General features: G+C 40.4%; 1 protein-coding gene across 5 annotated transcripts in view; it reads left to right on the forward strand.

Annotated features, from left to right (window-relative positions):
• Nucleotides 1–22,818, forward strand: part of DLGAP2 (DLG associated protein 2) — a 482,669-nt gene that overhangs the window by 394,912 nt on the left and 64,939 nt on the right. For all 5 annotated transcript variants that reach the window (XM_030037650.2, XM_030037651.2, XM_030037654.2 and 2 more), the window contains one exon: nucleotides 13,057–13,268. In XM_030037650.2, coding sequence (XP_029893510.1) covers nucleotides 13,057–13,268 — 212 coding nt within the window. The remainder of the gene's footprint in view (nucleotides 1–13,056; nucleotides 13,269–22,818) is intronic.

Genomic DNA, 22,818 nt, shown 5'->3' on the forward strand with positions numbered 1-22,818 from the left:
TAAGGACATGGTTTAGTGGGCATGGTTAATGGTTGGACTTGATGATCTTGAAGGTCTTTTCCAACCTAAATGATTCTATGATTCTATGATTCTCTGTTCACAGGCATCCTATGATGGAAATTTAAGACTCGAGTGCTCAGTTACTACCATAAAGAATTTATAGTTGGTGCTCAGTTACTACCATAAAGAATTTATAGTTGTGTCCAAAGCAATAATACCAGGAATTCTATAACAGGAATATTCTCATTACAAAATATTAAAATAAAATATATGTTCTGTAGAATCTGAATATTCCATTCTAAGCATAGATATCCTTCAGACTGAGTGGCTGGCTTATTCACTAGCCCAAGGTCAGCAAACAAATTGAAGGGACCCCATTCTGTCAATGTCATAACTAAATGCCTAGTTTTGAAACTTCTACTTTGAGGGATGCTGTGCTGTCACACTGTGATCATTAAGAACAGAGATATAAGTCCCATTATTAGCTCTGCCATGAACTTTCTCTCTGACCCAGGAAATGTAATTTGTTAATCACTGCACACTTCAATTATTCTATCTGCAAAACTGAGGAGGGAAATTTAACTTTTCTTATGGCAGTGTAAGAAACATCATTAAATAATGATTGGATAAAAATAATCATTAGGTTCAGAAACTGAGAAAGGTAGAGAAACATGTCAGGATCCCTAACCAGGAGAGTTTACTGCCTTGCTCCAGAATATCTGGCAATGAGAATTCAAGGGATTATGAAGTTGATTATGTAGCAGCAGTTTTCCTTGAGGTGCACAAGTGAACAGATTAGCGTAAAACCCCAGGCCCTTCACAGGATCTCTGTGTTTATAGCATTACAACACATGATATTAAAAGACATTTCTCCTGAGTGATGTCAGCTATGTATTTTTTAATTCTTTTTAAAGCAAAGCTGTGAAATTATATTCCTTCAGTGATCTTATATATGAATACATAAATATACTCCAAAATAATAAAAGTTAATTTTCTGTGTTTATATATTAATATTATAAATTTATAATATATATATGGCTTTTATTCTGCTACCTACTTATATGAGGATGAGGATTCACTGTACCCAACTCACTTTTCTATCTACTGGTCTCCTTCTTGTTATTTTTCTTTCAACGCCTGTATAAAATATTGCTACTTCAGTTTTCCACTGGAGAGTTTTTGTATACAGAGTCCCAAACTGGAAGACCATGGCAGTGCCTTAGGCCTGGGCTTGAGGCCGTGTTTTCTGTGCTGAGTTTCTGGGCTTCCATGTTGTCTTCCACAGTTATTACCGAGCTGCTTTTTCCTTAAAACTGAAACTCTGAAGAGTGAACAAAGGAAATTTCTTTCTAAGAAGGGAGCTTCTACCAAATTCACAGATACCTGAAAACAGAAGATGAGAAAAGAGGTTTTGAAGGTGTCTGCACATTATATGCTTAAGTCATGTCCTAGAGTTGAAAGCAGGTATTTCCTTAACCTGGTAAATCTCCAAGCTTAGTCCCTGGCTCCTCTCTTAGGGTCTCACACTCCGTGATCCTCCACAGACAGCCCTTGCAGCTGGGGGATCTCCTTGGATGGGGAGTGTGCTGTTGTAAGTCAGAGGTGATTCAGTCAACGTGCCTTGTTCCAGCATGGGTGGTCATCTAGCCCTGAATTGGACACTTTCAGAGAACTAAATTAGTAGAAATAAAGCTGTATAAAATAGTGATTATTTTTCTCATCTAAAGCTCGGTTCAGATCTGCATCACTCCTGCTACGGTGGAGGTGGTGGGAACATGCAGAGAGAAGGGAGAGGGGACGAGTGGGAAGCCCCTTGGGGCTCCAGCTCCTTGTTAACTCAGCTGAGCTGTAACATGAACCAGACGGTCAACTAGCACCGCAAAAGCAGAGAGCAGACATTCGTAACTGTACACTAATAGCATTTATCAGATTCTTGTGAATGATTAGCAACAGTGTTTATGTATGGGCCTTTAATTTCTCTTTTGAATGCAGACAAATTGAGCTAGAAATGCATTTCTGGGCACCAAACACTTCTGTCATCTCACTCAGCAGGCAGAATAGCCCAGGTAGATCACACATGCAGTAAAGCGCATTTTCTTATGGTTTTAGCTATCGTGGCTGCTACCATTTTCCATGTCATTTTAATTTTAATGTAAAATATGTTAAGAAAAAGATAAATGAGATGTGAGAGCTCTTCTGTCTTCATCAGCTGTTTTGGCTAATTAGGTTCAACACGTATACAGTGCAATGACTTTGATTAATTTCACTCTGATATGAGTACTAGTGGGGAGTAAAGATTTTCAACAGAAAAGATGGATATGAACTAGATAGCTGTGCTAAAATGATGAATGCAAAAGCGTTGCTTACAGTTTTCAGGACTGAAATACCTGTGAATGCTAGTTAAAGAAAAGTAATTCCTAAAATAAAGCTGAAAGACAGGCAAGAGCATGGCACTCACCATCACTGAAGTTCTGGAGCACGGTGCTACATGTCACTGATTAATATTCCTCCCTCAGCCATTCAACAGCCTGCGAAGCAGCAAGCAATCAAGGTAAACATACCACAAGGTACAGTGAATGAGTCAGCACTAAAAAAGAAAATAGCATGTTGTTCTAAAAATGGCTTCAGCCCACTCCTGTCTTCCTAGTGCATTTAAGTACTAGCGTCATCCATTACAGCAGTGGCACTGCTAAGCATGTGGGTAATAATGTCAGCTGTGTACTCTACAGAATGAAAGAAAAGCACAAGAGTTGGTCTCTTAAAAAAGAAAAAAGCAGCAGTTTCAACGAGGCTCTTTGCTGGTTTAAGTTATGCCTACATGGAGAAGGCTTTGAGGACAAGCTAGTGGATAAATAGGCATTAAGCCCCCAGTTACATTTTTCCAGGAACTCTTCTGGGGACAGGACAGATTCCCACAAATGAGACCGTTGCCCTCAAGAGATATGCTACTGCTTTCCACTCTCCCTCTGGCTTGCAAGGATGGATGGATTTGAACTCAATGCACCTTTCTCAGCACTTCGTCTTTGTGAAACTAGATTGTATCTGTTTGCTTGACATAAAACCCATATATGAAGTACAGAAACTATATCCAATACTCTACCAAGTGATGCATACAGTGGAGTTAGCCAGAGCTAGCAGAGTTTTGATACTAGCATCCAAATCACTATCACCCACGCTGCCTTCACAATGATTTATGACCAGCCACCACTCCAGAATTACCTGGGTTGTTTCCACTGCAGGCAAAGCTCGTATAGATAGTAGGGTAGCAGGGTAGTCTGCATCCTAAATCAGCATGGACATGTGCTGTACCATTTTGATTTCTACAGCCCATTACAGCCCCACGAAGATGTGTCAGCTAGCCCCGTGCCCTCGCAGTCAGGAGTGGAGATGTGCAAGAGAGACTGTAACGCCCAGACACTAAGGGGAATGATGGGACAGTTAATGCCCTGCAGTCAATTCGCAGCGCTAATGTCAGCCTGCAACATCTGGTGCAGCACCTGGGGCCACGCTGTGGAGTTATTCCCCAGGTCAGTAAGGGTGTAATCCTCCCATACAGAGCAGCAAGCTCAACCACTCATACTTGTTCCTTATAATGCTCTCTCTACCCATCATACCTCTGAAGTATTGCACTTACGATTTTAAGAACATTAACTAAAAAGGATTTAATAAAGCCAACACTTCCCTGTATTTACAGAAAGCTGATGGTTTCATGTGTCACAAAAACCCAGAATACTTCTTAAATACCCCTTCCAAGGGAAAAAAGAAGGGGGGGGGTGGAGGGGAATAAATACATTCAATCAATGGTGGTGTAAAGCTCTGACCAAACAGTTGTCTCAGGTTACTGGTATCTTGAATTACGGTGTAAATCAGTGATACAGCAGCGCGCTGCTTCCATGCCCGTGTACTAGGATGCTCATACTGGCTGAAATGAATTGCTGAAGCTTTTTTCCAAACAAGAGTAGAAAGATTTCAGAGTTAGTATTTTCTTAAAGCTGCCAAAACAAGTCCCTATTACTGTAGAAATGTCAGAGAGGCCGTGATCCCACTGCCCTTTAATCAGGGGGAATTGTCCTCCTTTATAACATTACTACAGCGTGTTGCCAAATTGTTTTTCAACATTCCCTTCACCGAAGTTGAAAGCTGACCTTTGCAGTTGTTACCCAAAGATGTCACCGGGTCTGAAGAAGTTTTCAGCCAAGAGTAACTTATTATTTTATACACTCAGGCCAGTTGCATCTGTCAAATGAGACTGCCAGGAACGCGCACGCGGGGCTGTACTGACTGCACACTCTCCTATGCTGCAGGCTTGCTGCCTACAGCAGCCCCAGCTCCTCTCCTGAGCAGTCTATACCATTTTTCCTGCAAGGACGTGACTGTAAAAAATGGTGAAGCATTCATAAATGTTGCTTTGTTGTTTGGGTTTGGTTTTTTTTTAATTTGGTTTTTTTTCAGTAGTAGCCCTATAACAAATAGAAAAAAAGGTGATATCATTTCCTGCTTAGGTTAAATAAGACACTGTTTACTACAGGCCGTCTTTTGGGTCAGCCCTGTGTACGCTGCCTTTTAGGTTCTTCTTCCCTAGCTAGCCTTGTAATAGCTCTGCGACGTTGGAGTCCTTGCTACATCTTCAGTCTCTGTGGTTTTAGGTGCACTGTAAGTATGTTGGGAGCACCTCTCCCTTCTTCTTTTAAGGGCATTTTGGTCTCTGACTCTATACTTCTGTGACCATGAACGGTCTGTGGGGTCTCGCCCCGCTCACACAGGTAATGATAAGGTGAAGACTCTGAATTTCCCTTAGGTCTGCAGTGGTAAAGGCAAAGATATTTCCAGAGGGACCTACAGGTGATTTCGCTGATAGGTCCTGCAATGTTGAGAGTCTGGGCTGAAGGGGCTGATGATACTTTATTTTCCCATTTCTGAAAGTGGCTGGAAAAGGACAGAACAGTAATCCGCTGCAACGCCTGCGCTGTGCCGCGCGGGGCCCCAGCTGCCTGCGGGAGCGTCGGACGTGATGCAGCGAGGCCGCAGGGATGCGGGTGACCCCCGTGAGCAGGAGCGGGTACCTCACGCCTTCAGAGAGCCTTGTCTCCCACAGCTTCGTCAGTCACAAAACCCAGGCTGGTTTTCTTCACTGTGCTGTGCAGATAGCTCAGCTCCGTTCGCTCTGCAAATGTGATTCAGGCGATTCAGTCTACCTCTCCCAAAAATACCTGCCAGGAAAACTCATAGTTAGCTTCGGTTGCTGATATTGTGGTCCCCTGAGCCTCGTCTGCTGCCCTGTCAGTCAGGCAGCCCAGCTGGCAGGTAGATTCCTGGCTCCCCTTCACGTGTAGTGAGTGACAAGCTGCAATCCAGTTTAGGTCGTTAGCCTTTTGATGCTTGGTTTTAGCAGAATTTGCACTGTAATTAAATTAATTCATTTTATAGAGAAAGATGTAAAGGAAAATGCAGCTGTGAGCGGGCCCCAAAAGGCAAAGAGATAGAAAAACAAACTCTGGGTGCATGGCTATTGCAAATTAATTGGCAGAAATGCTGCATTTTGTGGCAAGCATGAAAAGTTCCAAGTTTTGGTCTTTGATGCTTCCGTGGACCTCCATTATTGAAATAATTGCTACCTTATGCTACATCTACGCTATCAAACTGCACAGTGTCAGGATAGTTTCCTTGGCACTGCATCCTGATCCTCTATGCTGTTTCGTGGCTCAGCCTGTCCTGGGCATTGTTTTCATCCGAGCCAGCCAGTATTTCCCTAAACAGTTCCTGGGTACAGTTCAGGACTCAGCACAGGCCAGGGACCGTTCCTGGTAGGGACACACTGGTTTGGAGGCAAAGATTGCTCAATAGCACGGGTGTAGAGTGCTGCAGGCCAGCTGACCTCCGGGCAAGACAGTGGGTCTTCATTTACTAATGTATGCACACTCCTAGGGTAATCACCATGTAATCACCATTTTCATCCTTCGCTCTCGCTAGTACTGACAATTGGAGATGGAGCAACTCGCCAGTTCAGCTGAAAACTTATCTTTGCTTATCTTTATTATTGTTGGTAGGGTAATTTTCCAGGCAGCACTCTAAGTCACTTTACCATTACTAGCATTGCTTGAAAAGCTGAATATTGCTTCAGGAAAACCTGCCCCACTTAAGTTGATGGTAGTATGATTTTAAAGCAGCTGAAGCTGACCATGAAGCAGCATCCTGGGTCACTTACCAAAGGAAACATGCAGCCTACTGGTTTCTTGGTTGAATCCCTACTGGTTTTGTGTCTTAGATTGAGAGGCTGTATGTATCTAGGTTCTCATTTAAGTACAGGCCAAGCCCTCCCTTCGGTCCAAGCTCATCTCATATCCATGTTCTGGCACAAGATCTCCGTGAGCTCCAGGCTTAGCAGGCTAAAATCACTTATAGCGTGGACAAGCCCACCACTACCTCGCTCCACCATGTCAAAATGGCACAGAGTCCAGAGGGTCCCAGAGAGACCCCGCAACGTTAATGCAGCCTTGCTTGGAACTACACATGAAAATCTAAGATCAGGCAGTAAATAATGCTGGTACTGGTTTGCCTATTCGAACATCTCCCAGCTGGAATATTATGTTTGTGTTCTGTGCTCTGCATGGGTGTCCAGTCCATTCCCAACTCCCAAATTCCTGAATACAAGTTGTTTTCAACCTAGCGTAAAGCATATATTGTTTGGGATCTATGTGATTTTCTTCCTCTTCCTGTGATACTATGGCTGTTCATAGCAAAGCCTGGAGAGAATGCCTGGCAAGGCAAAGATGCCTCTTGCTTTCTCAGATTAGCTCCTGCCTTGATGGACAGGGTCAACAGACTTTCGGGGAAATGCTGCAAGAACTCTCTGTGCTCCTGAGCTGTCAAGCAGTTCAGGGACTAGGGGGTGGCATGTGAAAATTAAAGCTAATTAGGAGGATTGGCATTGTTAGTGGTGAGGACGAGTCCCTGGCATATTTCGTAGAGATTTTTGAATGGCTTCATTGTATAATTCATATTCTTTGAACAATGAATCAGCACATGAAAAAAAAAAAAAACCCACAGGAAAAACAAGTTAAAAATGTGTACTGAGAATGTTGTTGAGGTGTAGACACAAGGTTAACTACTGAGGAAACAAAGTTTTATTTTCAGATGCTGCACTCTTCCCTCCTGAAAAAATCTAGACCAATAGGGTCTAGGGTCCACAGCCAGTAAATAGGGGAATGTCATTAGTATCATTAACTTCAGAAGAAAATTCTAGCAATTGGTCAGTGTTCCTTCTTTAGGAAAATTTTTGAAAACACAGGAGGTCCGGCTCCCACCTCCCATTATAATATCAAGGAAACTTTCTACCATGCTAAAAAGCATATCTGCCTGCCTTGTAAGATTGTCATCTACTTTCATCTACTTGCAGCTGTGCATAAAGGCTGTTTTTCTGAAGCTCCTTGTAGAAGGCGTGATTTAAGAGAAAAATCTCTCACCTACATTTTAGATTGTGTCCTTCTGGGTTTTTTTTGGGGGGGGTCATCTTCTTGATCAGGGTGAGAAAGGATAAAATTACAAAAATTACATATATACTGCATAGTGGTTCATGTCTTATCCTTCATATCATCTGTAGTCTGAATTCATGCACAGACAGCTTCTGCTTCTAGTAATACGTGAAATTTATATTACTAAAATAAGATTTAGGTCATAATGAATATTTCAGTGCATTTTACATCTGCATGCTAATTAAATTTCACAGGACTCCTATGAGGTAGGTAATCCTCACCTTTGAGAATGAGAAATATGATGAAGTGATAGTCAGCTCCCTCAGCTGAAGCCATATATTTAGAAGTGTTTCATTTTAGATATGCCAGATAAAGTGATATGCCAGATTTTCAGCAGATCAGCACTTTAGTGGTGGAACACCTTTAAAATTCTGGGAGCTGGGAGCAAATGCCATAGAAGTAAGCAACAGGAGCGGATCTGTTTTGAAATGCCACTGGCTGTTGCCAGTTTGACTTCTTTAGCTAAAACCTAAACTGAAGTAAAAAAACTTGAATTAACAGTGGTCAAAGTCCAGAAGAATGAACATTTCATTGGTTCTTCCAGTTTTGACATCAGTATTTCTTAGATACAAGGTTGGGTATTCACACTGCTAGCACTGGTTCCTGAATGGGAGCCTAGATTACCTGTCTCTGATTAGATATAAGGAAAAGCTTTTTTCCCCCTAAGTGTGGTCAAACATTGGAACAGGTTGCCGAGAGAGGTTGTGGAGTGTCCATCTTTGGAAAGATTCAAAACCCAGCCGGCCACAGTCCTGGGCAACCCACTCTGTCTGTCCATGCTTTGAGCAGGAGGCTGGACTAGAGACCTCCAGATTCCCCTCCAACCTCAGTGATTCCATGATTCCTGGTTTGTTCACGAGGTTTGGTGAATTCATCCCTGTTTTCCCTGACAACACGCTGTTGCTTACACGCAGAATCTGTGTGATCTGAGAATCGGGGGACAGACTTACCGCCGAAGTCCAGTCAGGGCTGCGAAATCCGTTTCTTCTGACAGGTCTAATCTGAGCACAACCGAGACACCCAACAGGGAGGACTTCTAACAAAACACAAGGATAGTGACTTTTCTTCTAAACCAAGGAAATTCATCTTCATAGTAACAACGTTTCTAGAATACCCACTGTGAAGATGTGAGTTCAGTTTCTTCCTTAGCCTGTACAAGGTCAAACCCCCATCTTCTCAATTCCCCAAACTGCATTCTGAGCAGCAGGCTGTAAAGCAGTTTGGAGCAAAGGCACTTCTTTTTTTGTTAAGATGCTCCACAAGTTTTATCCAAACACCCTTTCACATAAAATTCCTGCGAGTGTTTGGCCCAGGGACTCTAACTAAGCTCCCTCATTCCAGGTAAGTGCCTGGATCACGAGGCTGCAACACACCCGTTCTTGTACGTGAAGTCCTTCTTTTCTAACCAGCCCTCCCCAGGCAGTCTGTGAGTGTTCCATGAAAAGGCCATGAGTTACAAAAAGAGGAGGGGTGCATGCCAGTTTATTTATCAGCCCTAAGTCTTCTCCTTCCCCAGCAGGCCAACTGTTATGGAATTGAAGGTGAGCAGTAACGTTTCCCACTTCCACATTATGGAAGGAAAGAATAAGGCTGCTCAGTTCTATGAAAAAAAATCTGAATTTGTTTTTCAGAAGGTGGTTTTAGGCTGTGAATGGGAAATGAAAGAAGGGCCTTTCTATTGCCTGTGATCAGATACACTAAACCCAAGAAAGGAGAAGCATTTGAGATTTTTCCTCATGCTTTGCATTTTGGTTGCTAACTAAAGGGACCTTTTGGTTCCTTTTGGATGCTACTCTGAAGGAGCTAACTCTCCTAAATGCCTTTTATAGGGAATTTAGGGTCCTACCTAAGGTTCTGGAGTTCACTCTCAGGATCAGCTCCATAAAATGTAGTAAGTTTTAGGTACCGGGTGCTTTAATAAAATTAGCCCTCAGTGACTAATGTAAGATATCACACTGAATCAGTAGCAGAACAATTAAAAGATACCAAATTTCCTGAACCTGGCTGTGCTCCTCACAACAACAGTGCATGAAATTTGTGAAAGAGACTCATCATTCTCCGTAATAGTTATAACCAAATCAGCAGCCAGTGACAAAATTAAATGAAAAGATCCAGACCTTGTCGGCTCGTTGTTCTTACAAAAGCAAATTCATATGGTAATATGCAGTCTCTCTCCTCTGTGGATAGAAACTGCATATACAAGGATTCATGTTAACATCTAGAACAGGAGGAAGGCCTTTTTAGACATTATAAATATCAGTACTCATCACTATATGCAAGTAGATAATTAGGGTAATTATTCCCAATTAGCAGCTGCAAGCCCTGCAGATGGGAATTTCAGGGGCTGGTAACTATTGTAAGAAAGCATTTCTGCAAGCTGCAAAGCCCTTTTCATGTTTTGGAAAATACACATTTAATGACCCTCATACATGCTGTTAAATATTTTTGTTAATATTTCAAAATAAAATTCTTTCCTGCACTAGTATAATACTTCTGCTTTTCTTTAAAGCTATGTTGGGGTCCGAGATGGCCTGGATTGGGAAAGATTTTTCCAAGTATTTAACCTATCAGCTAAAGTAAATGATGAACCAGGCCAAAATGGGACTCAAAATTTGCTTTTATTCTCAGTCCATGAGGAAAAACAATGTCAGGGGCCCTTGCGTTGGCTTTTGAAGACAGCATAAGGACTCCAGCTGTTTTCCTAGGCTCTGCGTGAAACCTTCTGAGAGAACACATTGTCAAACTTGCTTGCCAGGCTCCAGAAGCATTTTCCCTGTGTTCATTGTATTCTGGTCCTTTGAATGGCTCCAGGGCAAAAAATTACACATATTTTAATTGTGAATAATGTTTTTTCAACCATAAAGGCTTCTGTGATAGCCAACGAATTGCCCTGATTAGAAAGGGATTCTTGGTGCATTTGTATGTACCCTGAGTATATCGCAGGCACAAATGGAGCAGGGCTTCTTCAGTTTTTAGCTTTTATGTGAATTCATTTAAGTTATGAATTCAGAAAGCAAAAGAAATGTAATCAGCAAAAATAGTAAGGCACGTGACTGTAACATTTGTCCTCATGAAGCTCCTTATCACAGTGAAGAAACTTAATTTTTTAGATACATTAATGTAAAAAATCAGTCATTCCTATCTTTTAAAGTAAGATTTCAACTTCAATCAACAAATAAGCCTGTGTTTACTCATTTAAATCCAGTCCTTATCTAGTTATTTGAACATGGAATTTCAGACAAAGTTGAGAAACTAATCATTTTTTACATTTGAGTAAGTAAAAGGTTATTGATCAATGTCTTTTTCAACTTTCTATTTAATTATCTTTGAGCTAAAATGAAGGAAAGAAATTTCAAGCCAAAATAATTATTCTATGAAAAAGTTATGAGGTTTTTGAAAAAAGAATATTAAGACTGAACATAATAATTCAGCTTTAGTACAGAAAATTGAACGGTATAGCTTGCAGTGGGCCCATGTGGATGCCAATAAATGCTTTTTCAGCATTTTGAATTTGTTTTTAGCTATGCTGACATACAAGTAATAAAGAAGATTTAAAAGTTAGAGTATGTTTGTATGATATCAATTCATTTTTCTTAATATAGCTCTCTAATTCAGATTTTTGCAGTTAATAGTGTTTCCAGCTGTAGATAAAAAAAAAGCTTAAGAAAATATATTTATTTTGTATATTTTAGGAGTGTGGCTGTTACAAGTATCACTACCTGTAAATACCTTTTAGGTTTCCTAGAATCTCAAAAAAACCTTCCTCCAACATTAATCTCGTACATATTAGGGCTTAGGAAAGAAATGAGGATGATGTATCGCATTTACATGCTTCAAGTTTGGGAATATTTTTCATGTTGCCTTTCCAATCACCATTCAAAGCTGAATAATATCAAAAGTTTGTTTCTTTGCATGATCTAACCCATATTTCTTTTAGATTCATGCTCTGTCCTATTACTTCATATAAGAATATAACACATAATTTTTTTCTCTGATATTTGTCTCTAACATTTTTCTGATCTGTGCTATCTGTTTCATCTCTTTTTATCTGACTTCATCTTCAGTCTCTCTTTTTTCTCTCCTGAGCTTGTTTCTTTAACTTAATATCTCTATTTTCACTTGTTCACCCCCTTTAAAAACTTTGTTTCCCCCTTAATCCCTTTTTGGGACTCAAAGCACCAGATCTGTTCACCTGGTGTGTGGCTAATTTGTGTATCTTGAAAGGGCAGTAAAGATGACAGGCAGATTGTTAGTTGTTTAAATCCAATCTCCAAGACTTCTGAAACCACTGGGAACATTTGCTTCAGCTCCGCAGTGAACTCTGTCTGTAGAAGGTCTCAAATATGTTTGACTTGAAAGTCTTTATTAGACATCTGGCTTTGCAGAAACTCCTTAATATAGGTTTAACTGGAAGTTCAGATTTGTAGTATATTGGTAAATAATGCCATTGTACTGTTTAATATATATGAAGTCATTATGTTGATAAAGGATTTGATGCTGCCAAATGCATCAGCCCTCGTCCACTGATGTACTCTATCACATCCTTCGTTTTAACCATGAGTCATTATAATAGATTTCAGAGAGTTGCTTATATCCTTTCAGTTAAGTAAATGCTTAAGTGTGTTTCTGGATTAGGACCAGAGGACTCAGCACCTTGGAAGATTAAACAAAAAGCAAAGAATCAGCAATACTGGCAGCAACAGGCTTGCTGGGTTTATCTGTAAGTCTTAAAACTAGGGTGATTTCACTTTGGATTGGAAAATCTACTCCTGCTCAATTCTCTGCCAATTTGTGGTGCGGAGAGATATCCATCCACCAGCTGTGGATTATCTGACTACCAATCTTACTATTTGAAAAACCACCTCGACTGCATGAAAGCAGCCTCGACCAAATATATTAATTAACTGGCTACGTTCCTGATATGTTACAGCCTCTATGAACTATTTTGCAGTTTCTAAATAAGAAAAAAGATAAATTGCCACATTTGCTTTTTTTTCAGAGAAGTTTGCCCTAAATTGGAATCCTATCCATTTATGCCAAAATCACAGCTTAGTTTAACTTAAATACTTCATTCACCTTCCTGAAAAGCAGCCAAAGCCCCATATAAGGAGAGTTGGTAAAAAACTCTGAAGTGCTCAGCTTTCAATGAGTTTTAGGTCTGAGACATCTGATCAACTTACTGTTTATCAGCTGAAAATCTGTGTGCAAACTTTTAAGAGGTTAAGCTAAGCTACTTCCTGCAATTTAGAGCATGTCTACAGATAGATACTGCAGCTCAACTCACAAACCGTGACTTGATTGTTCCTTGGGTTCCAACATTTATAAACTGAAAATTTCCCATCTTGAAGTTGGAATTAAATTGCCAAATCATTTGGGGACCTTTGATATTTCTTTCTAAGTGGTCTGTTTCTGAAGAATAAAAAAATCATGACTTGTCTTTGTAAAATGAAAAATTGAAGGAAGTATTTAAATAGCTGAAAAGAATCATACGCATTTCGTGTGTGTGTTTTATGGTCTTCATTAGGTACCTCAGGATGAATGGGGAGGATACCCAGCTGGTGGGAAAGACGAAGAGATCCCCTGCAGAAGAATGAGAAGTGGGAGCTATATTAAGGCCATGGGAGATGAAGAAAGTGGAGACTCTGATACTAGTCCCAAGACATCACCAAAATTAACGGTTCGACCAGAGTCATTATTAAAATCCATTGGACAAAGACCACTGGGAGATCATCAAAAGTAAGTTTCACTATACCATGTTATACACCTTTCTGAAAGTTGCCATGACTTGGGTAATTTTTCTTTGTGTCTTACTGGTAGTGGTCAGTATCCATGAGAAAATATGATACTGTAGTTAAAAAGCTAACTTTTGTGTCTTTGTTTTAAATTAGCTACAGTTTCTTATGATTACTGGATGAAAAACTGCCATCCTCCTCCATCATGTAAAAAGCCTGCTACTTCAAAAGAGTTTGTAACATTTACTGAAGGAAATATATCCATATATTTATCAAAAGTTTAAAATTCTGACTATTTCTTCTCTAGAAGGATTGTTTTGTTATAAGTCTTTGTTATTTCATTGTTTTCTCTGAAATAGAAAATACACTCTATTCTACACTAGGCATAATAACAAATATATAATTGTATCATATATTTGGCATCTTCCACCTTTTTTATCAGTACAATGCTTTATGTATCAGCTAAACTGTATCATACTTATGTAAACATATTGTGGAGGGGTTTGTTTGGGTTTTTTTTTCATTCATACTACCTACAATATGGCCTATTAAATAACTAAAGCAAATTTTAAAGCTATAGGAAAACATGCAGTTATATATGTTTTCCAATAGATCTTTATATTTCTCTCCTTTTTATTCTTTCAATATATCGTTTTATAACTAAATTGTAAGTATACTTCTGAAGACAGTTTCAAAGTGGTAGCCTGATTTCAAATCTGCAGCTTCTATTAATGTGACTGAGTGTTTTTCATGGCTCAGAAAATTGATCTTTTTGCCTGGGAGAAATATATAAAATGAAGAAATTAAGAGCGAAACCTTTGATCAAAGGTTGTTTATTGTTCTGTAGGTAATACCATGCATAGTATACCACAGTGACTCACCTTTTCATAAAATAAAATAAAACAAAACAAAAAGCTTAGGCAAGAAATCCTTTTGGCTTAATTAAATTGAATTAGTTAGCTTGCAATCTGGAAGAAAACCATCGACTTTCACTATTACTGAAGAGAACAGTTTAGAACTCTATTGTTTCAGATAGCTTTCTCACACATCTCTGTAGGCTCAATTCAGATGCACAAAGGTGTCCGTACCATAAGCTGCTGTAAGATTTCTGAGATACCATGAAAAAAGACTGACAGGTCTCCGCTCTTGATTGGCAACTAAAATCCAGGCAGGATACCTTATGGCATCTCAAAGGGTGCCAGAGACCTATGTTTAGGCAACTGAGCCAAATTCTGAATGTGAATCTGAAGGATTTGCTAGAATATTAGGTCCAATGATGAAATTTGCTGGCAGCCCTGTACCTGGCTGATTTCCAAAGATGAAAAGATGAGCTCTTAATGATAGTGGTTGAAAGCAACATTTGAATTTTTGATGTCCTCAGTCATTGTATCTGGGCTGAAGTTTGGGCTTGAGGCATGCTGGCTACATCGACTGGTTCAGTCCGAATTTGTGAAAGTCCCTGAGAAACAAAGAAGGTGGTTAATTTTGAGCTTGTGAGTACTTGTCAGGGGGAGTAGAGGTCTTTCAGGATGAGGAGCCCATAATTTCTCAGCCATGGTGGAGACATGTTGTAAATTCTTCAGTCCTGGATTTTCTAGTAAATGGCTCTGAAATCTGTGGGTCCTGAAAAGGGTGATAATCCTCGTGGGATAAGATGTGCTAAGGGAGGGTGAACTAATGTCTGTGGCTTGTTAAGAGTGACCCTTCTGAAGGCAACAGGGAAAGAGGAGATAGTCGACTTTCTTAGACTTCCCCACATCAACTGGCTGTCTTCCTGCTGGTGAATCAAACATTTCCAGAACGCAGACCTGAGTACGGAAACCTGACCGTGTACGCTGAGAAGGTTTTGGAGTGGTCCCTGGCAAACTTGTTGCCTGGGTCTGTTAGCGCTGTCCCAGCCACTGCCTGGCCGTGTTCTGGGCATTGGTGTAGGCCAGGGATCGTTCCCAGGAGGCAGTTTGGATGCAGCCATCCTGTTTTGGAGGGTATGCCATATCCATTCTAGTAATGCAAACAAAACCCTTCTCTCAGAGACAGTTCTAACTTTCCAAGTACTTAGACCAAATAAAATATATTCTATTCTGTTCTTTGTTTTCGGCTACAGTTGGGTCTCCCACAAGTGGATGTAGGTAACAGCACAGATTTTCCAGTGACTGGCAGGTCTCAGTGCCTGCCCTAGACCCCTGCAGCTTATAAACAGATCCAGACAGCATCTAGACACACGTATTCAAACAAAGAATGTGTTTCAAGAAAAAAAGTCTTTCTGATCTGTTACATCCTGAAGGCAGGTGTTTATTAGTAGGTCAGTACCAAATGTTGTGTCTTCTGTCAGTTTTCTATGTATTGCAAATACACTGCTCAAAATATAATTGATTAAAACACGAGTGTGATGCTGATGCAGTATGCTGCGGTTGACAGCTGTGCCTGTTCATGGTCCCAAAGGATTTAATGGCATAGTTACCACTAACTGCAGTCAGAAAAGGAGGAAGCTTTTTGTAATACTGTGAAATATTATTAGGGGCTCTGTCGAGAATTTGTCGCAAACACTGCACTAGGAATAATTGAGCAGCCAGGCTGCTGCTGACAGATATCTTTTAAATCCTCAGTTTTCCCTTAAACTGAGGGGCAGCACCTTGAATCTGCCAGCCTAACATACACATTTTTTTCTGGTGAACCTCAGGCAGAAATGTGACAACTATTCTGGTTCTTGTATGTCTGCCTTACAAAAATCTGCAAATTTCAGCAGTCCTAAAGCAGACAGAAAATTTCTTGTCTCACAGGAATACAAAGTGCTGATCCTAAACCTGCGGTTTCACCACAAGGCATCTCCTCCCAGTACGTCTCTGTCTCCCTGTCACTGCGGTTACCTTTTGTGTCTGGCAGATTTCTGTGACCGATGTGGCGAGGGATGATGGTTATGGAGCCTTCCTTCCTCCTCCGGCACAGCTCAGTGATCCCCATGGCATGCCGAGTACCCCTTGTACCACTGATCACGCTGCTGAGCCAGAAGCCAAGGTTTTGAACAGCATTCCTGCAGGTGTCGCAGGGCGGAATAGCATTTCTGGCATGTATTAAGAGAAATTATGTAATTCAAGATGTCAGCTCCATTAGCTGGCTTTTTAGCTTGTTTACAGGAATAAAATGGGTCTTATACTCCCTTAGTCCTCTGCTTGGGTGACAGGATAGCTCAGAACTGGGGTCTGACAGAGCACCAGCAAACCTGTAATAAAAACTGAATATTGATAGTTTTGGTGGTATATAAACATGCCTTGGCTGCAAAACTTATGTAGGTGGGTTTCATAAGAATAAGCCTAGTTTTCTATCACTATCCCGAATGGGATAAAATGAAAATTAGAAAAGCCTTCACTTAACCTTCGACAGACCTTTGACATATGTGCATGTTTCTCCTCTGAGTTTTATCAGGCATCTTTGCAAGGAGTTTTTTCCCATTTAAATTCTGTTTCTACTTTGACAAAAGTAAGCCCCTATTTTGTCGGTTTGTGTTGCTCAAAGATTCAGCAAAGTGAACATTAAAAATTCATAAACAATAAAAATGCATATTTGTATCTGAATAAATGATTTTATTTAACAACATACAAATAGGTATATGTAACTGATTTAACAGAAACATAAAAATTCTGAAATAATTTCCTTTCACTTACTGTTGGAAAGGAGTATATTTTATTCCAAGTGGGAATAAAAAAGAAAAAAAACCTGCTGGTTTATGCAGGTGGCAGAAGCAGGGCATATATGCAACCACTGCCATCTGATCACCACCTCTGTCAAACTGCTGGCGCAGCCAGCATGACCGCCAGCCCGCGCTCAGCCTAGGGCACCCAGCGCTCTTCTAGACAGTGCCCGGGCAGGTTTCAGGGACTAACCCTGGTGCATGCAGCCACCCTCTCTATAGGATAAGAAAGTTTAACCGTACAGGTCAGTTCGCTGAAGGGTCAGGTAATGGACCTAGCTTATTTCTGAGTATAGCCATAGCCTAAGTGACTCAAATTTTGCTGGATTTTTCAAAAATTAAATGTCTAGATTACTCACTGAAGATAAATGCATTTCAGCTCTTCATTTCTGTTTCAAACGACTGAATAGTATGTTGCACTACTTAGTCCTATAACATCAAGTCGAAGGCCAGTGTAATTTATTATTATTATTATGAAATTGCATTTGAGTGAAATATAATGCAATAAGGCTTGCTGTGGTGGAGACAGGATACGTATTTGAACCTGCTTCCTTTCCAACTTTTTGCTTTCTTGGAACAGTGCCAGCAATCCCATTTATTGTGGAAATTATCTTGACTCCCAGTAGTCCTAGGAGAAAAATAAATGGTAAAGTTTTTTAAATTATTTTTTAATTTTACATTATGATTAGACATACCAAATAATTTGGATGTCAGTTTTTGTATCCTATGAACAAATATAGGGCCTGGGGAGGTGAAATGTAAGCCCCTTCAATTCAGTCCATTGTTTTCTGCCATGCTGTGATGCTACTGGGGATGGAGTTAAACTGTGCTGGAAGGTGGTTTGTGGAAGGTAGCTTATAGAAGGTAGGTAGCGTGCTGTTAGGAATTTTCAATTACAGTAAGGGTCAAAACAGCTGAACATTTTATGGAACTTGTAGCTGAAACAAAGAGAATGTCTGTCCTAAATAAGTTTTGTGCAATCCTGGAAGAAAGACTGACCCACATGATTTGTAAGGGTATCCTTCCAACCTAGTAAATGTCATTTCTCTGTATTTGTGACAAAAACAAGCAAAGCTGAGAGATGGAAGCATCAGAGACACTGGGATCCCGGAAGGAAAGCTGAAAAGAAAACAAGAATTTGGGACTATGTGATGGAAAAACAATTCTATGACTGAAGATAATATTCCAGTTGTTTGATGATTCTCATTTTCAGGAAAAGAGTACTTAATATACTGATCATGTAAATGAACAGAATAGCACTGTAGAAATGGCAAGTTCCATTTTCAGTATCTCCTTTTTGAAGTGTTGCGAAAGACTCTGAAAACTCTCTAACCATTTAGTCAAAAGGGATATCAACAGCATTCAGCCCAAAGTTAACACACTGTATTTGAAGATCATACCGGTATCACTCACGCAAATGAATAGTTGTGCTGTGCTGAAGTTTTCCATTATGCTCTGAAGTGACTCATGGGAAACGAGATGCTGCAAACATGAAGATGAAATAGGTTAAGGTACAATATAAAATAAAATGAGTGACAGCAATGTGTACTTTTGTTTTGTGAACCTCTAATGGCAGACTTTACTGTGGCAGCTGGTAGTCCAGATACCTTAGGCTGATGGGTGAGCAGACAGGTAGCAGATGGGAACAGATAGGTAGTTCAAAAAAGTAGTGTTTCAATGAGGAAGGAAATCTGCCATAGCACAAATTATTTGGTGGACTACCACAGTACAGTGCCAGTGGTACTTTGATTTGTCTTGGCTATATTCTCCACCTAACCCTCTGCCAGGTTTTGGCCCCTGTACAGAAGTAAGTGTCTCAAACTCTGAGTCATGGTCACAGAGAAAGCAGCCGTGCCTCCCTCAGATGTTTAACACAGTTGCATTGGATGTTATTAAAGCCCATAGCACACTTGAAGAGCACAATGCATGTCCATATTTCAGCCACTCTTCTTCACAGTCTGATATCTCAAGGCAAAACCCACTTTATCACTATTTTAAGATAATATGCCTAAGAAAGACCTGAAATGGTTGACATGTTTTCTGGGCTTATGGTAAACCAGATCAAAGCAGTGATCTGAGTTAAAAATAACCTTTCCTTGCTCTTCCCCTTTTCAGAGCGAGAGATTGCATCTTTCTGTGGCCATACTAACTTATGCTGACTTAAAGAATATCTGCACTGTGACCCAAGGCATGTCCACATGTTCTGGTCTGCAGACTCTATTATGGCAACAAAAACTTAGCCAAAGCACACAGTAAGGGGGTTAAACTGCAAGAAGAAGATCTGACAGCACTTAATGGCCAGAGTACTTGGCTCAGCAGGAATCATGGAACAGCACAGGCTCCTCTAATATATGTGGGAAATCTCCATTAAAAAAAAATTCTTACCATTTGTAACCATTTGTGCTAACCATAGCATACTGTCGTGGTTTAACCCCAGCCAGCAGCTCAGCCCCACGCAGCCGCTCACTCACTTCCCCCTCACCCAGTGGGATGGGGGAGAGAATCGGAAGAGTAAAAGTGAGAAAACTCCTGCGTTGAGACAAAGGTGGTTTAATAGGTAAAGCAAAAGCCGCACACGCAAGCAAAGCAAACCCAGGAATTCATTCACCACTTCCCATGGGCAGGCAGGTGTTCAGCCATCTCCAGGAAAGCAGGGCTCCATCACGCCTAATGGTTGCTTGGGAGGATAAAACGCCATCACTCCAAACATCCCCCTGTTTTCTTCTTCTTCCCCCACCTTTATAAGCTGAGCATGACATCATATGGTGTGGAATATCCCTTGGGTCAGTCGGGGTCGGCTGTCCCGGCTGTGTCCCCTCCCAACTCCTTGTGCCCCCCCAGCCTCCTCGCTGGTGGGGTGGGCTGAGAAGCAGAAGAGGCCTTGGCTCTGTGTGAGCGCTGCTCAGCAATAATGGAAACATCCCTGGGTTATCAACACTGCTTCCAGCACAAATCCAAAACTGCCCCATACCAGCTACTATGAAGAAAATTAACTCTATCCCAGCCAAAACCCTTACAACATGAGAATGAAAACCAAATGAGAAGTTTGGAAGCACTGCATGAGACCAAACCTCTCTCTTTTTATCCATTTTTGCCCATGACAGTGCCAACGCCATATCGTTTAGTGATGGACAAATTTGTGGGTATTCCTCCTAGAGAAATACCACTTTGGTAAGTACACAGGAAGAAGTCTTGATATTGCAGGCTGTAGGTAAGTGTGCACGTGTGGAGGAGTGGGTGTGCTGCAAAAACATCATAGATTGAGAATTTAAGCACAGCTTCCTTGCTAGAGAAATTAATGTCCTATTTCAATGCTCTCCATTGCTGCACACCAGTGATGCAAGCCTTCATTAATTTTTAAGGGTAAACTTCAATTCACCATTAACTCTTCTGCATGTTTAAATTAGCAATGGTTTTGAAGCCGTTCCTGAGAAATATTTTCAATAGAAGAGATGGGAAAAATTACTGGAAAAGTAACTCTCATCTTTTATATGCTTTTTATTTATCTTTGTTTTTTCCTCAATCTTCTGACTCTAAAAAGCCTCATTACACACTTCATTAGTAGCTTTCTGAGGCCCTATAGTGTAGTAGCATCTACTCAGAGTCTCTGAGGGGTGAAATTGGAGATTTACTGAGGAGAGTTTGAGGGCTAATTACAAAGCCTTATCAACTAATAGTGCAATCAGTGGGCCACTGGCACAGTGATAGTGTTCGCTGCTGCAGTCAATAAGATCTGGGTTAGATTAGTCCACAGGGTTAAGAGGGAATGCTGATGAAGGGCAGCTAGTCATCTGGCTACCTAGGAAGTATCTTTTACGGGGTCAGAAGACGGTCCCCATCCTTTCTTCCTTTGCAGAATAATAGGAAATGCTCTGAAGCACTGTTAGGCACCTTGTTCTCTTAGAAGTAGCATAGTGTGAAACCCGGGGAGTAATTGAGCCCAGATCTCCTGCCTCATTGTAGCAAATACCAGCTTTATGTTGTAGGGCTGCAATGTATTACCCTCGAGTAGGGATGGAAAGGGGATCCTAAGGCTCTGAACAAAGTGCAGAGTCTTCTCAGGAATAAAACAGGCTTTTGTCAGAAAGACACAATTATGTGATGGATCGCAGTGAAAATGCGGTAAGATTCAGGCCAGTGTCACAAGCACAGATACTGAGATCCAAGAGAAAATATGTTTCTGGTGCTTATTCATTCCTGCTTTCAACAAATATGCTAGTTTTACTTTTCATTTTAAAAAGATCAAGAGCTACTTTTCTCATTTGTTTAGTCTTTAATAAAAACTAAATGAGACTATAAATTATGTGTGTAGAAACACTTCTCTTCTTCAGGCAAGGTTTTGAAAATTAAGATGCTTTTGGTTAAAAAGCAGAAATCCTGTATATATTTTCACTTCTCCCAATTCATTTCTATTTTTTCCCCAGAAATTACATAGTCTCATTAATATCTTCAACTTCAGCATGAGAAGGTGACTTATTTGCTTAAGACCTATTGGCTTTAATGGACTGTATGGTCTGTAGTCTACATTTGTTCTGCCTAATTATGATTTTTTGCATGTGTACATGTATATATACCAAAAACAAATAAAAGAAAAAAAAAAAGTGAGATAGCTTCCTGAAGAAAATGGTCAATATTCCATAAAGGGATTTAGGAACATACATCCAATATTTGAGTTCTGCTTAGGTCCTCAGATCCATTTACTGAACTGCTACATGATGCTTTAAATGCCTCTAACTTTTTGCCATAACAGCTGCCTGAGTTTTGTTGTTGCTGACCAGTTCGCTGCCTACTCTCCAGGGCAAGCTCAAAATAGGATATTGGAACAGGACTTTTAGGATTAGCTGTATGTGCACATCTGTCACCTCTTACAAACAAGAACTCTGAGTTTAGACTTCCCACATCAGACTTTTTTTAATATATGCACATTCTGCGTGATTTGGAGTACAGGCTTGATTGAGCCTACAGCCTCTGTATCTTTGCAAGGAGTGATCAAACCACCAGACTGTTTAACTATTCCAGATAATTTCCTCTCATTCTCTTCTGGTTCATGTTGTACAAAATCCCTAAAGACTTACTGACGAGAAAGGTTCTTTCCTACCAGTGATTAGTAGGAATTTCATAAGGACAGGAGCACCAGTCTCCACCTCTTTCCTAACATATTCCTGTAATAAATCAAATGTTCAATATCTTTCAGGCACCTTTTTTAAAAAAGGCTATGGGTCAATGATGAAAAATATAGGTGACTTAAAAATTTAATTTGGCCCAAATTCTCATATCTATCCCTGATCAAAGAGAAGCTCCAGTATGGCATAGACTAGAAAAGAAATTCCTCGCTACAGATAAATTCACCAGATTTATGTGTACTTTCAGTTTTTTTGAAGAACCAGACTAACTGTGCTATTCCGAAGGGAGAATCAGACTTAATGTCTATACTCTGAGTTCTCCAATGGGCTGCATGCAGGCACATCTGTGCCCCTTTGCAGAGCTCTATTGACTTCAGCAGGGATCCAGAGAGACACAGTATGACTCGCAGCTGCTATACAATGGCACTGCTAGCTGAGGTTAATCATTAGATTCTGGTCGATGAGTTATTTCATGTACCTACAAAGACATAGTTAAGATAGATCCAGATAGAGAAATGAATATCCATTGAAATGCAAATCTCTCAATAAAATAGGTTTTGATAACTTATGCTACCTTGCTAATCCTAATGCACCTCCCTTTTCGGTGCCCAAGATGAATCCTTTTACAAATTTTATCTTTTTGTCCCAGAATGATACTTCTGAATTGCATATACTGATTTAAACAGAAGTGATTGTACTTTCTTTAATGTTCCCATTCATTCTCAGATTTTTGGACAAATGCA

This window comes from Aquila chrysaetos, chromosome 15 (assembly GCF_900496995.4).
Source record: "Aquila chrysaetos chrysaetos chromosome 15, bAquChr1.4, whole genome shotgun sequence".
In the NCBI taxonomy this organism is placed as follows: domain Eukaryota; kingdom Metazoa; phylum Chordata; class Aves; order Accipitriformes; family Accipitridae; genus Aquila; species Aquila chrysaetos.